Source organism: Vitis riparia, chromosome 9, assembly GCF_004353265.1.
Source record: "Vitis riparia cultivar Riparia Gloire de Montpellier isolate 1030 chromosome 9, EGFV_Vit.rip_1.0, whole genome shotgun sequence".
Taxonomy (NCBI): Eukaryota; Viridiplantae; Streptophyta; class Magnoliopsida; order Vitales; family Vitaceae; genus Vitis; species Vitis riparia.
In genome coordinates, this window is record NC_048439.1 from 1,738,313 (window position 1) to 1,753,378 (window position 15,066).

Sequence of the window (15,066 nt, forward strand, 5' to 3'; positions counted from 1 at the left end):
TTCACATAAATATACTCATTTTAACATATTTAAAATTGGATAGACTTGAATTCTATGATGGTATGTAATAGTGATGATTTTTTATAAAAATGATCATAAAAATTAATCATTCGACATAATGAAGCACGGTAAATGCTCTTGATTTTTTAATAAATATGAACATGCAAGATAGACTCCAAAGCCATATCATTTCAAATAAAATTTTATATTGATTTGACTTTTCCTTCTATATCATGTTCTATTTTGATCATGATATAAATCACAATTTGAAACTATATTAAAGACCCAAAAGAATTAAATTCACTCTTGTTAATCCAAAAGATGTATATGATCAAACCCTCCAACAAATCCCACCATTGTTTAGGACTTAGGAGTTGGCCACAATCCATACTCGTAGAATCCATTATCTTCCAATCAACCCCATCTAATAATTGAACTACAATTGATGACTTGAAAGGATCACATTTAATTTAAGTACATATACAACCCATAATAAAGCTCATAAGATGGGTTGGAGATGGCCCCCCATCTCCATCCAGTGTGGGCATTTTAGTAGACTTCCCCATCTCCCACCAACCCCAGCCCAAGAATTGAATTTAGCATTGATGGCTCAAGAGAATCGAATCCAATCTTGTTGATTCAAAAAACAAGAACGTACATGAACAACCCATAATGAGTCCCCACAAATACTTTGAAGTTAGCATCAATACTACTCATCTTTGGTGGACAGCCTTGTGGATTCCACCATCTCCCAACCAACCCTTTTCAAGAACTAAAAGGGCTTGATTCAATTGGGTTTCCACACAATTTACCTTTCCCAAATGGCATTTTCTATTGGGACCCAAAAATCACCCAAGAACATTGATCATTGCCCATGGCCCCCTACCTCCCCTGGATATGTAGTAACCCCCTTATTACATTTTGTACACACATTGGTAAAAGAAGGGAGGCAAAGAAGAATCATGGAGAATTCAAGGGATAATTCATGGGTCCCACAAAAAATGTATATAATTCAAGGGATAATTCATGGGTCCCCATGGAAAGAAAGTATATTTATCTCTATTGTCTTTACGTGGAGTACCTATGAAGTAGGATAATTGTGTCAGCTTGTGATGCCCCCAAAAGGGTGTTCATTTTTTGCTTTCATCTCTTCAATCAGGTGGGTTTTTTTTTTCTTTTTTTCTTTTTTTGTCGTCATTGTAAAAATGTGCCCTTAAAAAAGGTTCTTCTAGCGAGGGCAGTTCAAGCCTTCAAGAGTAGTCTCTTCTCCTTTTGACCCAAACAGGCATCCTTCTCTTCATTCTTACTGTGGGGAAGTTGACAATTGAATCATCCTCAGCCACCCACCTATTTGTAAAACAAGAAAGAAAACTCAAATATATAATCGAATTAATCACCATGTGAATAATTAAGGAAATACAAATGGCTTTTTGAACAAATTTCCCAAAATGAAACTCTCGCAACTCTTTAAAAAAATAATGAGCTTTTTGAAAGATAATTATGTTTTAAGAATAGTTAAAGTTGATGATGAATCCGAGATTCACATATTTTGCATAATTAATATCAAATACATGAAATACGAGAAATAAAAATACTCTCATCAAATCACATAAAATGTTAACTCATATTCAGTTGTCATGTTTAGAGAATTATTTTCTTGTACTTTCATCGAATCATCACTTTATGTGTCACATGATAGGATACTAATAAAGATATTTTAGTCTCTTAAATTTCATATCCTTAACATCAATTATGTAAAATATGAATATGATGTGCATTATCGACTTTAGCTATCTCTAAATTACAATTCTCCCTATCCTAAGACTTACATTAGCTAAATTAAAATGCAATATTCCTTAAGCCCGAGTGGAACTCTAGAAAAACCCTAATTTGTATAAACCCTAAAAGAAAATTAAAGAATTGGGCTGAGTCTAAATCCACTTTTATCTTCTTCTTATTCACTTTTTAGCATAAATTTAGGATCTAGTAAATTAAAAGAAGCAATAAACCAAGTCTAAGGGCAATGAATAATGGTTGATAGTTGCACATTGTGGATGAAAAAGACCTACCAAACACCATCTATCACAGCTCAAAAACAGACTGGCATAATGTTATATAATATATCATGAAGTACTGTTCACAACAGACTGGTAAATATCAATATCTGATAGCTAGGCATTTGACTAGTCATAACCCCCCTTTTTTTTATATATATGTTCCAAATCAAGGGGGGACATGGGCCATGCAGGCACAGAAAGAGAAAGGTTTACAATCAATGAGTTTTTACATGTAAAGTAAATGGCCCTCTTTCATGGAGTCTGTGAGGCTTTCTGAGCCCAATGTGGCAGAAAGTTGACTTGTCTGTTTGTTATGATTTTTGGTTTGCCCATATGGGAAAAGTTGTAGCTTAGTGAAGACACTAATTATTAAATGGTCTGATCAAGAAAAAACAAGGGTGCATACCATGAATTAGCTTCAAAAAAAAATAATAATAAAAAAAAAATCAATACCCTCATTCTTGAGTCTTCACTCTCTTGAAATTTTCTATACTATTTATAAGTTTTGACAGGGTGATGTGATTCCATGGTACTAAAATGATGTTGAATAAAAAAATACCCACATGGTGAAAATAATAGTATTTGTTTGTATTTTAGCTTAATTCTCATTTATTTGAATTAAAGTCTTATTTATTTAATTAAAAAAATGAAATAATTTCAATTTTCAAATCTATAAATCCAACCCCTCCCATATTTGATCCATTTTTTACATAAATATTTTTTAATATTAGAATTATTTTCATATAACTTCTGAATAAAAAGATTACCTTTACAAGAGCGCATTAGATTATTAATTAAAAATTATTTTATTCTTTTAATCAAATAATATTTTTAAAGTTAAATCATTACGCTTAATAAGACATTAGATTTGAATTTTTTTTTATTAATTTATTCCACTATCCATTAATCTTAAAACTCATAATTATCATGACGGAAAATTAATAGTCTAACGAGAGTAAGAACTTATTTGGAAGTGATTTTAGAAATATTTCTAACATTTTTAACACTTAGATGAAAATTTTCAAGTATTATAAATATTAAAAGCGCTTCCTAGAAACACTAACAAACAAGCTCTAAGAATTAGTCTAAAAGTGTGTTTGATGGTAATTTTAGAAAACGTTTTTAACTTTTTTAACACTTACATAATAAAAATTTTGAAGTACTAAAAAAAATGTTAGAAGCACTTTCAAGAATTACTATCAAATGGACTCTAAGAGTGCGTTTAGTAATGATTTCAAAAAGTGTTTCCAATATTTATAACACTTGAAAATTTTTATTCTTTAAGTATTAAAATGTTAAAAACACTTCTTATAATTACTGTTAAACACACTTTAATAGTGATTTTAGAAAGCACTTCTAATTATTTTTCAGTACTTCGAAATTTTTTATCCAAAAAGTTCCTTTCAAGTGCTAAAAAGATTAAAAATATTTTCTAAAATTATTAAAATGGGGTACCTGAATTGAGTGACAAAATGGTGGAGGAAGATTGAAGCCTCCAGCCTGGCCAAGTCAAGCCCTGGACACAGCCTTTGTCCACCACCAAAAGGAGTGAAGCTACAACTGCTGATATTTTTGTCCTGTCACCCCAAAACCACCCACAACTTAGAACCCTAATCAAAGGCCGAAGGAAAAAAAAACAAAAAAGAACAATCAAACAAGTAATTAGTCCAAGATGAAGAAAAGGGTTCTCTTCTTACTTGCCACCTCCATGGGTTGAACTGATAAGGCCAGTCATACTGGCTTTCATCGAGATGGACAGACCGAAAATATGCGAAAACGCACCATCCTTTTGGTATCCTATGCCCCTTTATCTCCACATCCTTCATGGCCTTCCTCATCACCCCTATAATAACGTTTCCCAACCTTAGTGTTTCTGTGATCACCTGTTTGATAAAAGCATCATTTACATCTTACTGTATATGCATTTATAACTTATATGTCCTCCTTTCCTCTTCTATCTAATCATGAATCAGTCCAAGAACTTACCGTCTGCGTGAATGGTAGCGATAAGTAATCGCTCCAAGTCATCATCTCTCCCCGCTCGGCTTTTAGACTCTTTAGTCTCATGTTCTCCTCCTGACAGTCACCAAGAATATGTTTAGAAGCTTGTGGAACTTAGACAATTTAGCCTGATGATGAGTCGCATACCGTCAGTTGTTGGAGGGCTGCAGGGCAATCGGAGAGGTATTTGATCGCGAGAGTCACGAGAACTGGTACTGAATCCTCTCCAGGAATCATCAGATCGATCATATTATCGGATATGAGGGTATCCGTCAGTAGTTGGCTTGAGTCATTGAGGAGAACATCCAGAACATCTTTGGGGACCTTGGAGGGTTGGTTGATATTTCTTCTTTCTTGGATGATTTTTCCTACTAATTTAACCATTTTCTTCTTGGCCTGCAACCCTAATTAGTCCTTTTATTCATAAGAGTACTCGGTACATATTGGGGAATATGAAGAATGAATTCGATTAACTTGCCTGTAAAGATCTGTAAAGCCTTGTTCCGGGTATGTTTACAGGCAAGGACATGAGGCCTGAGATGAATTCCTGGAACTGTTTTCTGAGAAACTCCATTTCTTCACCTGGATTCAAACTGATCAGTGCCTTCACTAGGACTTGAAAAGCAATCTGAAAGAACAGAAAGTGGGAAAATTCTTAGTACTTTTTCTTTTGTTCTGTTTTTTCAAAAAAAAGAACAGAAACACAATAATTATGAATCCATTTTTCCAGACAGTATGATTCTAGGTAAAGTTATTATGAATCCCCCCAACACTCAATTCAGGTTTTGGCTGTCTTCCAAAGATTCCATTCACTCTTTCTCACGGGGAGTTGTCATTTTTCTTTGCTTTTCTTTTCTTCTCTTTTCTTGTCTGTTTGGGGCTCTTACTTTTGTTGCAAAATGAGAAAGAGGGGGAGAGCTAGCTAACATTTTTTGCTTCATCCTGGATGAAAATGGGGTGATCATCTCTCCAAGACCCCATTGATTTCTGAATATAACTCTCCATTTCTTGAGTGATTTGAGCTTTGAGATGTGGGGATTTGAAGAAGGCTCCAATCAGTCCATGGACTCTCCTCTGCAAGCTTCCATTGATGAGCAAAATGGAGGACTGCCCCATCAGCTCAGTCAGAGATTTCGGGTAAGATGGCACAAAGGCCTTTGAATCACTCTGCAACACAAATCTACTCACTTCTGCATCAATGGAAACTATAGTTGGGCTCCCAAATATGTGAGACTTGAACACCTTTCCATACCTGCAAAACCCCACAAAAAAATGATGAAATACTCACTAGCTTAAGCTTAAGTATCAGCTGATAAACCTATACTAATTTCGCGATAAAACCCGGTATTCATTCCAAAGAATATATCATATCAAAGTATGGTATGCTTCAACGGTGCATGAGAAAGTAGTAAACATGCAGAACTGCTTGAAACAACACTCACATGCGACGCCGCCGCTCCATGAAGCTCTCAGGGCGGTCTGAGTAGGCACAAGAGATGAACTCTAGGGTTTCGCCGATAAGAGGCCATCCAAGAGTTCCTAGAGGAAGTGATGGGCTTGGTGATGACCTGATTCTAGATCTGTTTCTGTAGAGAAGAATTATGGTGGACAAGAAGATGGCTGTCAAAAACACAATCCACAAGTTGTGCATTTTTTGATATTTTTCCACACACACGTTCACTCAAACTTCCCTTAAATATGATTAATCATGGTGATGACAATGGCGGTGACGATATTATTTTGCTTACGAGAAATGAACATGTGTATGTGTGCGTGCACGCGTGTAACAAAGATAGATTATGAAAGGCAAACTAGTTTGTTGTGTAATGGAAATACTTTTATAAACTTTATGATCATATTTACCCTAATTTCATCAATTGAATTTTACTTTCTTAGTTAGGTCTAGTTAGCTACTTTATTAAATTTAGGGTTTAAGATTAGTGTTAGGATTTAGCGGGGTTGGACCATCACTAAATTACTTTTGTTAAACTTAGAAACAATAATTAATAAATATATAGCTTAACTGTAATGATACGATCGAGATTCGATTTAAGTCTTTGGAAGATGTAGGTAGGTGAGATAATGTAAATCTAACCTTGATTTGAAGCATTTTCATGATATGGGTCTTGATTGAGGTTAATTAGTTTGTTAATTTAACACTTTGAAATATATCATTAGTTTAAGTATGTCCTCTTGAGACAATTTTCCTTTAGTTAGGAACTCTTTTTGACCTTTAAAGTAGTTTATGTTATTTTTTGATACCATAAACCAAGGAAAAAAATTGAAATTCATTTTACTTTTTTTTTCTTAACCCTTAGAATTCTTTCCATACTTTAAGTAACAACCTCTTAGTCCTATGAACAACTCAAAAATAACAAGATGTTCCTATCTTACGAGGAAAAAAACATTGTTAGCTTTTAATTTCTTCGCATATTAATTAAAGGTCTAAAACTTTTTTAGCACTAAATGTAATATTTGAAGGTTAAAACAATTTTTAAGATTATTTGGAAAATTTAGAAAGAAAAAAAAAAGGGTTTAAGTTATTATTTTAATAATTATAAAATTTTATTCCTATAAATGCCAAACAAAATAGATCACTTAAAAAAAATAAAAATAAAATTTTAACTTGTGAAAAGTGGATCCAAATAAAGCTTAAATATTCTTATAAAGTACATTTGTTTCTTTTAAACACTTGCATTAATATCAAGGAGTTAACAGCCAAGTGTTAATAGAAAGGGCACAAGTGACCCACAAAATGTGACCCCATTAAATGAGAGTCAAATTAGGGATAACATGGTGCTTAGTAGGTGAAAAGGGCAGCTAGAGAAGAACATGTTAAAATTGTCATCTATGGGGTTATTATGATATGTTTGTAAAATAGGCAAATAGATGTCCCCACATCCATGATTGTATCATGGCCCTGTGCCTCTCTCTCTCTCTCCCTCTCTCTCCCTCTCTCTCTCTCTCTCTGTGGGTTTGCAGTGCAGCTGGTGGCCTCGTGCATTCATGTGAGACTCATTAAATCCAACACATTCTCCATCATCTTCCCTCAACTTTTGTCCCTAGCTCTCTTCCACCGAAATCATCACCCAATCCACACACCACCACCACCACCACCACCTTAGCCCAACCTCTCATGTTACTTTCATTCTCCCCCATTTCTTTCTCATTTTTATATGCCTTTGCCCCCCCACTTGTGCCCCTCCTCTTTTTACCAAAAATTCTCTTTTAAATAAGGCTACCCCCACAAGATTAGGGCATTTTTGGAACCCAACATTGCCCTTTGCTTGCTCTAATGAATGAATACATGGTTTGTTGTTTAGGAGGGATATGCCCTTTGACCAGACCCAAAAAAATAGGGCCATTTGGGGCTCAATGTTGCCCTTCATTTGACCTAGGATGGCATAGTTTACCGATGGACAATGTTGTCTTTTGCTTATGAATAGCCTCAAGTAAGAGCATTGGAAAGCCCATATTGCCCATGGTTTCATTAAACAAGATGTAGTTTAGGGATGGACAATTTTGTATTTTTTTCTCATACAAGCATTTGGGGTCAACATTACCCTTAATTTTGCTAAGCATGGCAGAGTTTAGGGGTGGTTAATGTGGTCTTTTCATTATGGGTATATAGCCTCAAATTCTACAAATAAGGCCATTGAAAAAAGCCAATATTGCCCATAATTGCACTGACCACGATATGGTTTTGGAATGGACAATGGTGTCCTTTTATCATGAATACCCTTGACCACACCCTTACATAAGGGCACTTGCTAGAGGGTCTATAATGCCCTAAATTTTCCTAACCATAGCATAGTCTAGGGATGGACAATGTTGTCTTTTTCTGATGAATACCCTCAAAATAACAACACAAGGCCACTCTAGGGATGAAAAATATAGTCTCAAGGGTACCCAAAACCTTGACCAACCCCACAAATAAGGCCACTTGAGAAGCCAACTTTGCCCTTAATTCCACCAAACACAACATAGTTTAGGGTTGGACAATGTAGTCTTTTCACATGAATACCTCCAAATAAGGGCTGTCCAAATCTACAGAGAATAATAAAATTAAAAGCCCATCTCTTTTTTTGGGACAGCTTAATAATCCCATCTTCTTTAATTCCAATGCATCCCACTTTGACTGGTTCCAACTAAATATTCAAATCCCTCCATGGCTCCATATTGTTTTTTATCCTAAGCTCCATTTCTCCACATTCTTTATAGCCTTTCTTCCAAGTACCTAACTTCTGATGCTCATGTACATACTTTTATTTATTCAATAAATAAATTAACCTCATTGGATATCATCATTCATTCCATCGTATTGCTCAGCTCCTTCTCTTAACTTTTTTGTTCATTGATTCTGCAATATCTTTTGCTTGAGAATCATAGAGAATATTTTTTTCTAATTTTTTAGTAATTTATGGGTGAATAGGGAGAGAAATCTAGTAAGGATTGGAAGATGGGCAAGCCAACCTTTAATCATGGGTGTAGTTGGGATTTTTTTATGGCAAGAAAGAAAACTTTATCATACCCAACAAAAATTAAAGTACGTATTTGTAAATGAAGTACATTTGTCCAATAATCATAAGGATTTTTCAAACATGATTTAGAAGAAGTACCTTTATCGATCCGTCTACGAGGAAATCATGAAGAATATCTCAAGCATGAGATTGAGAATGAAGATGAATTATAATAAGAAAGATTGCAGGATGGAGAAAGAACCCAAGAAAAATGGTTCTAGTACTTTTTCTTTTTTCTTTTTTTTATCTTTTTCCTTTTTTTGGGGGGATTTTTTCATTAAAAAAATTTAATGATTCTGAATTTTGTTCAGTGGTGGTTGTTGGTTGGATTTTGGAAGCCTGGATGTTGTGGGAAGAGGAACAAGGTGAGCATAAGGGGGTGGTGTCCACATCCTTCTGGGGAATGGTGAAGGCTTGCAAGTGGCTCTCTACAAGATAGGGAATATGCTCTATATTTTGAATCCTTATGAAACACCCACATGAAATTGAAATTCATTGCCATGGGAAAGTGAACCTAGTCAACAGAAAGAATTCTTTGTTGCAGGACTTTTATAATCTCAGCATTCCAAACAGCCCCTTACAGCTTTTTCTATTCCCTTTTTGGACTCTGCAGCCCCCTGGCCCTGTGCCATGGCTCAGATGCTAGAATGCTAAGGTGGGTTTGGGATTTGAATGTAGTTATGATGTATCAATAGAAAATAGAGCAACTGCAAAAGAAGAAAAAAAAGATATGATGGAAGTTTGGGGGAATTAATGGGTATTTGATATAAACTCCACTGCACCCACATACATATATAGGCTTGAAAGTATGAAAGAAACAGGTTTTCATTATCCAGTGATGCCAATAAACAGAAGATCACCAAACAAACAGGGCACTGAATGATACTACTCACTGTTGACAAAATATAGGTCTAGGTGCATTATCATAGACAAAATCTAGTTAGTTCTCAATAGAAAATCCAGCTGAAGAACACTAGCAGCTATGCAGCATGTGTGGACATACCTCTGTGACTACTATCTGATGATGGGTTCTATCCAGATTTATTGGAGAGACAATAAAAAGAAGTCTATACGAGAGATGGGTATGATGGGGTTTGTGCCTGAAGAGCAAGGAAATACCAGTGGGCACCACTCTTTCTCCTGATGACATGAGCGTCATCGTTGTAACACACTCCACAGAGAAACGAGTAAAGAGCTTCTGCAATAGACAAAGAAAAAGACAATCTGGCAGATTTCATCCCTAAAGGCACATGTTTTCAGGAAAATGATTGATTATTCACAATATTCCAAAGGAACAAGGTACAAACTTCATCATCCAGAAAAGAAATTTGATTCAATCTTCAGTTTGAACAAACAAGAATATATGTTCAACAATCAGAAAGTTGGGATGGATGTTGCTCGAATGAACTGTTTCAGAATCGCTTTTTCTTCATCAATGCGCTTCTTCTCTTCAGGATTGTTTGGCTTGACCTTCCTCTTCTCTTCCAATAACCACTTGAAAATCTCACGCTGTTGGTTCTCTGGAATCGGGTCAGGCAACTTCACAGGTGCCATGATAGGTGGAGATGGTAATGGTTTTTCAATAACCGGAGCTGGGGCAGTTGTAGCAGCCGTAGTTGAAACTGGAGTAGTGACAACAGCTGCTGCAACTTCTTCCTCTATGCCTGTATCTTTCTTTCTTGTTCTCATAAAAATGTAAGCTGCAAAAATAACAAGATAGTCATTCTACAAGAACTAGACAAATTTAAATAAAAGATCTGAAGGCCTGAAACTAAAAGGAAAGCATTGAATTTAAGCACAACTGACACGAAAAGAAAAAATAAATGCACTCATCAACAATGCTGAACATACAACCATAATTACTGTCCGAATGTCAACTTGACAGTTCCAATTCCAGTCTAATGGTAATCATTATACCCCACTCCAGAGCTTACATTTCTTGTATTCTCAAGATTGGCAATCTCAGAACTAGTAGAAATAATCCTCATATATTCATAAATAAAACCAAAGGCTAAAATTTTGTTAACCAATCAGAACAGCAGCAATATGTTCTGTAGGTAGGTGAGCTTGTGAAGATAGAAGAATTCTTCTGCTTTTATCTTTTATTTTTATTTTTATTTTTATTTTTCTGTGGATAAGGATTCAACCTTATTAATGAAAAGAATTTACCAAGGAAAGAAGGAAGAGGAGCCAAACCTAAGCTAGAAAATAAATACAAGAAGGGAGAGCACACAAACAACAATATAGGGGCTACCTCATGTTGACTTTGAATCTTTATTCATGGGACATGGAACTGAACCTGAAACCTCCCTGTCCCAACCCCAAATTCATTGCCACCTGAGCCAAGCCTCAGATGCAAGCAGCAATACAAGAACAACCCATATCCCAACTTCAAGTAAATTAGAAATGAAGTCTAAAATGCTTTCCAGTAAACAACCTACTCTTTGACAAAAAGCTGTATTACCGTCCACAGATCTGCAGACCCAGGCAAAACTAAATCATGTAGCAACAGTCCTATCAATTAGTTGTCATGCAATCATATCTAAAAAACAATGTTTCTGATTTATCCATAGCAATTACTGTAGAGTTTGCATCTAGATTTCCTCTTTCAAACAAGGGAAGCTGCCTCTTTCAACAAACTAAGTTCCACCCTAATAGCAACTCCCCTGATGAATGGGGAATTGAATAGGAAAGGGTTTCATTCCCTTTGTGGTTTCTAAGATCTCATCAAAAGAGGAAGGCTTTCAAGTACTGCACCCCATAGCCCCAAGACGTAGTTGTAAAATACCTATAATAAGCATCAAAGGCATCCCGCAAACTATTCAAAACTGACACCCAAAGGAAGCCAAAAAATTAGTTTTGTCCCATGAAATTTAATATTTTCAGAATTTACTTTGAAGTGTAAGTATTCCTTTCCATCCAAAACACCAATACCACAAACATTCACCTCTCCTACTCCTTCCAATTTCCAAAATCATGAAAGGCCCGTTTCCAACCTTAAAGTAGCATGGGCAGAGGCTACCCAAGTAAGATCCATTGCACTAAAATCCTCTGCCATAAAACATGAATCATTGGTCAATGAAGAAAAAGGTACCCTGGAATTTCGGCACTGTCTTCTAACAACATGCATTGTAGGAAAAGCAAGTACTTTGTCTTCTGTTTTTAAGTGAATTATTGATATAACCTTCTTGCACACAACTATCCAAGCCAAGACAATAAACTTAGGCACCTCCAACTTCCAAATCCCTTCAGAGGATGAAACATTATGCAGTTTTGAATCTTCTTCAATGAGGATGTATCTATATCTACATATATATATATATATACACACACGCATATACTCAAGCAAAATTACCACCAGGCCAACTGAACATCTGAACTTGGCAATATCTCTTATGTGGCCTTAGAAAGAGACAGCCAAACATCACCTAAAGATAGACTGAGAGAATATAACCCATCAATCTCCAAAGCAGTGATATTTTAAAAGAAGATGTAGGTCCAGCTAATCAGAGAGGATGGACAAACAAGCTAGTCAATAATCACTCTGTCCCAACCCTAGAAAGGCGTTATATATGAGAAAGAACAGTTGAAGTGGAGAATTCCCCACCCAAAAAATCCTCCAAAAAATGTACCCTGCACCATCTTTAATGATATATCTAATATGATGAAAACACAAAGTGGCCCTAAGAGATGAACTTCAATGGACTCCAATAACTCCCCCTATTTGCCACCCTAGAGGCCCAACCATCCAAAAAATCACTTCCTAATAAGAGTGATATTCAAATTTCAATGGACACGTATGCTAATTTAACACCACTTGGTGTTATGTATTTACCTAAAATCAATGTTTTAAAAGGCTAAAAATGGCTAAAAAGGGTCTTGAGGCATATTACCTAAATAAGGCAAGGCATAAGCCTCAAGGCAAAGTGAGGCATAAGCCTCAAGGTAGTGTGAGGCTTAAGCCTCAAGGCAGAGTGAGGCTTAAGCCTTAACTTAAACAAATAAATAATAAAAAATTATCAAAAAATTAAAAATAAAATAAAATAAAATAAAAAATAAAAAAACTCATAAAATCACATAAACTTCACAATGATAAAATTAATCATTTTTCATTGTTAATAATTTTAATTTAGTTACTTTTTCTCTCATAAAATTTAACTTTCTTTCATGGTTTTAACTCTTACCAAATAATTTTCAACATTATTGTTACTGTCACTAGGATCCTCTAAGAAATAGAATAACATCCAATTGCTATATTATCCTCCCCATTTGTATTAATATCCATCCATCCCTCTTCTTCTTCGTCCACCAATTGTAGTGATATCTTTTTTTATATATCAATAATTAGATTATATATGAGATCAACCACTACTAGTGTCAACAATTCTCTTATGCGAGTGTCAATTTTTATTTCCCTTCCAATTTAAAATGTCAATTTTTATTTCCCTTCCAATTTAAAAGTTAAGTAATCTCTAATTTTGTAAAAAGTTTAACCAAGTAAGGACTCAATACAAAATTCATCTATGTCAGAAGTCCATAAAAGCATAGATGACAAAACTCATTGAATATTGAGACTTAAACTTCTTATTAAATATATACCAAAATCCCATAAAGGCTGAAAACCCTTTGGATATTAGAGGCTTAGGCCTCAGCAGCCTTGAGGCTATAGCCTCAAAGCTATAAGCCTCAGCAAGCTTGAGGCTTTGAGGCTTAAGTCTCAACAAATTAGCCTCAAAGCTTAAGTCTCATCAAATATTGAGACTTAAACTTCTAATAAAATATATACCAAAAGCTCATAAAGGCTAAAAACCCTTTGGATATTTGAGGCTTAGGTCTCAATAGCCTTGAGGCTTAAGTTTCAACAAATTAGCCTCAAAGCTTAAGTCTCATCAAATATTGTGACTTAAGCTTCTTATAAAATATAAACCAAAAGCCCATAAAGGCTGAAAATCCTTTGGATATTTGAGGCTTAGGCATCAACAGCCTTAAGGCTTAAGCCTCAATTACTTTAACTAAAGTTATAGCCTCAAGGCTAATTTGTAGAGCCTCAAGGCGTAAGCCTCAATAGCCTTTTAAAACATGGCCTAAAGTTTATACTGTATTGCCATAAAATTCCAAAGACTCCAAAATGAAAGAACATGGCTTCACATTTCTACGATGCAGCTCTCTTGAAAATGTGCTGATTATGCATGCATCATTCATCCAAACTAATGCAAGTGCCTCAATACCAACCACACTAACATTACAATCAAATGACACATTCCACATCCAACAGAAATGACATTAGAGTTGCATGGTCTAAGCCCAATAGAAGAAAAAGGGAGTAAGTTCCAAATTGCATTACAATAAGTAAGGTCTATCATTGCCTTTTTTGGTTAGGCGCTTTTAATATAGTTACTGTGTGCCTACCACAATTCACAAACAAAAATGTAAAGTCCATCTTTAGAGATCACCACACTGTTAGGCCCTTATAACATAATTTCTGTGTGCCCATCACAAACAAAAAGTAAGGTCCATCATTAGGGATCACCACATATTGGCAAAGTTGCAAAAATCTACCCAAACCATTTAGTTTGAACTCCAGAAAGTAGAAACAACATCTCTATATATGAAAGTAGGAATCTTCCACGATCAAAGCATTTTTCTTGAAGTCAAATGATTGAAAAAGGGAGGCATCTTCAAGCCAAAAGTCAATCTTCTTGCTGAAGGAGAGCAGAGGCAAGAAAAAGCTGTTTAGGAATTCAGTTCTCAAAAATGGTTTTGTGGGGTTAACCCTACTTTAAAATTCACTAAAAAATATCTGAAAAATTAAGAAATGGACAATTAATCGATCCCACCCACAAACAACAATATCAAGAAAAACATTCAACAAACAAAAAAGCCCAAAGATCCGTATTATCCGACAAACAAATTCCATAATTTTGAATAACCCATTAAAGGGATCAAAAACAGGGAACAAGAAATGACCTCCAACAGCGAGATTGACGGTCAAGAGAAGAGGCCACATGAATTTGTAACGCCGAACAAAAGACTCCTTCGGCTGCGGGGGAGGCGGCGGAGAAGACTGCGCACCCATTGGCGACGATGATGCTGATAAACCAGTACCTTTCATTTGTTGTTGTTGCAGAAATTGCTTCACCTGGGCTGCTCCTCACCCAACAAGCAACCAACCAATAAATCAATCAATCAATCAATCAATCAATCACATATATATAAATATATAGAAAACCCAGAAATCTTTAAAGATTCTGATTCCGGGTGTTGGTGAAGAAAATGAAAGCAGCAAAAAAACAAAAGAAAATAGAAAAAAAAAATGGGGAAATGGTGTTGTGGGTGTTTTGGGCTTTCACCTTTTTTGGGTCTGTTGGTGTAGAGTTTTGGTCCTTCACTCATTGTTTATGGTGATGTGGGTCTTCTCCCTCACTCTCACCCTCTCTCTGTATTACACTGGGTAGTCAAAACCTGTGTCGCCATGGTTTGCATTTTCA

General features: G+C 35.4%; 2 protein-coding genes across 2 annotated transcripts; both read right to left on the reverse strand.

The window, feature by feature from the left end:
* Positions 1 to 403: 403 nt before the first annotated feature.
* On the reverse strand, positions 404 to 5,735 carry LOC117921515 (3-epi-6-deoxocathasterone 23-monooxygenase CYP90D1). The gene is made up of 8 exons (XM_034839407.1): positions 5,501 to 5,735; positions 4,986 to 5,310; positions 4,537 to 4,686; positions 4,206 to 4,454; positions 4,044 to 4,133; positions 3,755 to 3,940; positions 3,513 to 3,634; positions 404 to 1,347 (listed from the first exon to the last, which is right to left on the reverse strand). Exons 1-8 carry the CDS (start codon positions 5,707 to 5,709, stop codon positions 1,251 to 1,253), a joined length of 1,428 nt encoding a protein of 475 aa, XP_034695298.1. The 5' UTR covers positions 5,710 to 5,735; the 3' UTR covers positions 404 to 1,250.
* Positions 5,736 to 9,788: 4,053 nt separating this feature from the next.
* On the reverse strand, positions 9,789 to 15,044 carry LOC117921481. Its single transcript, XM_034839359.1, has 3 exons — positions 14,929 to 15,044; positions 14,546 to 14,722; positions 9,789 to 10,278 (listed from the first exon to the last, which is right to left on the reverse strand). Exons 1-3 carry the CDS (start codon positions 14,969 to 14,971, stop codon positions 9,953 to 9,955), a joined length of 546 nt encoding a protein of 181 aa, XP_034695250.1. The 5' UTR covers positions 14,972 to 15,044; the 3' UTR covers positions 9,789 to 9,952.
* Positions 15,045 to 15,066: the final 22 nt, after the last annotated feature.

Bases quoted from the DNA above. Each gene is read 5' to 3' on its own strand.
- LOC117921481 (XM_034839359.1), bottom strand. From the start codon at position 14,971: ATGAGTGAAGGACCAAAACTCTACACCAACAGACCCAAAAAAG. The intron at 14,723-14,928 runs GTGAAAGCCCAA...GGTGAGGAGCAG, and splicing joins CACCAACAGACCCAAAAAAG to CCCAGGTGAAGCAATTTCTG. The intron at 10,279-14,545 runs GTCATTTCTTGT...TTATTTTTGCAG, and splicing joins CGTCAATCTCGCTGTTGGAG to CTTACATTTTTATGAGAACA.
- LOC117921515 (XM_034839407.1), bottom strand. From the start codon at position 5,709: ATGCACAACTTGTGGATTGTGTTTTTGACAGCCATCTTCTTGTCCACC. The intron at 4,455-4,536 runs GCAAGTTAATCG...TTAGGGTTGCAG, and splicing joins GGCTTTACAGATCTTTACAG to GCCAAGAAGAAAATGGTTAA. The intron at 3,635-3,754 runs GTAAGAAGAGAA...TTGGGGTGACAG, and splicing joins TCAACCCATGGAGGTGGCAA to GACAAAAATATCAGCAGTTG.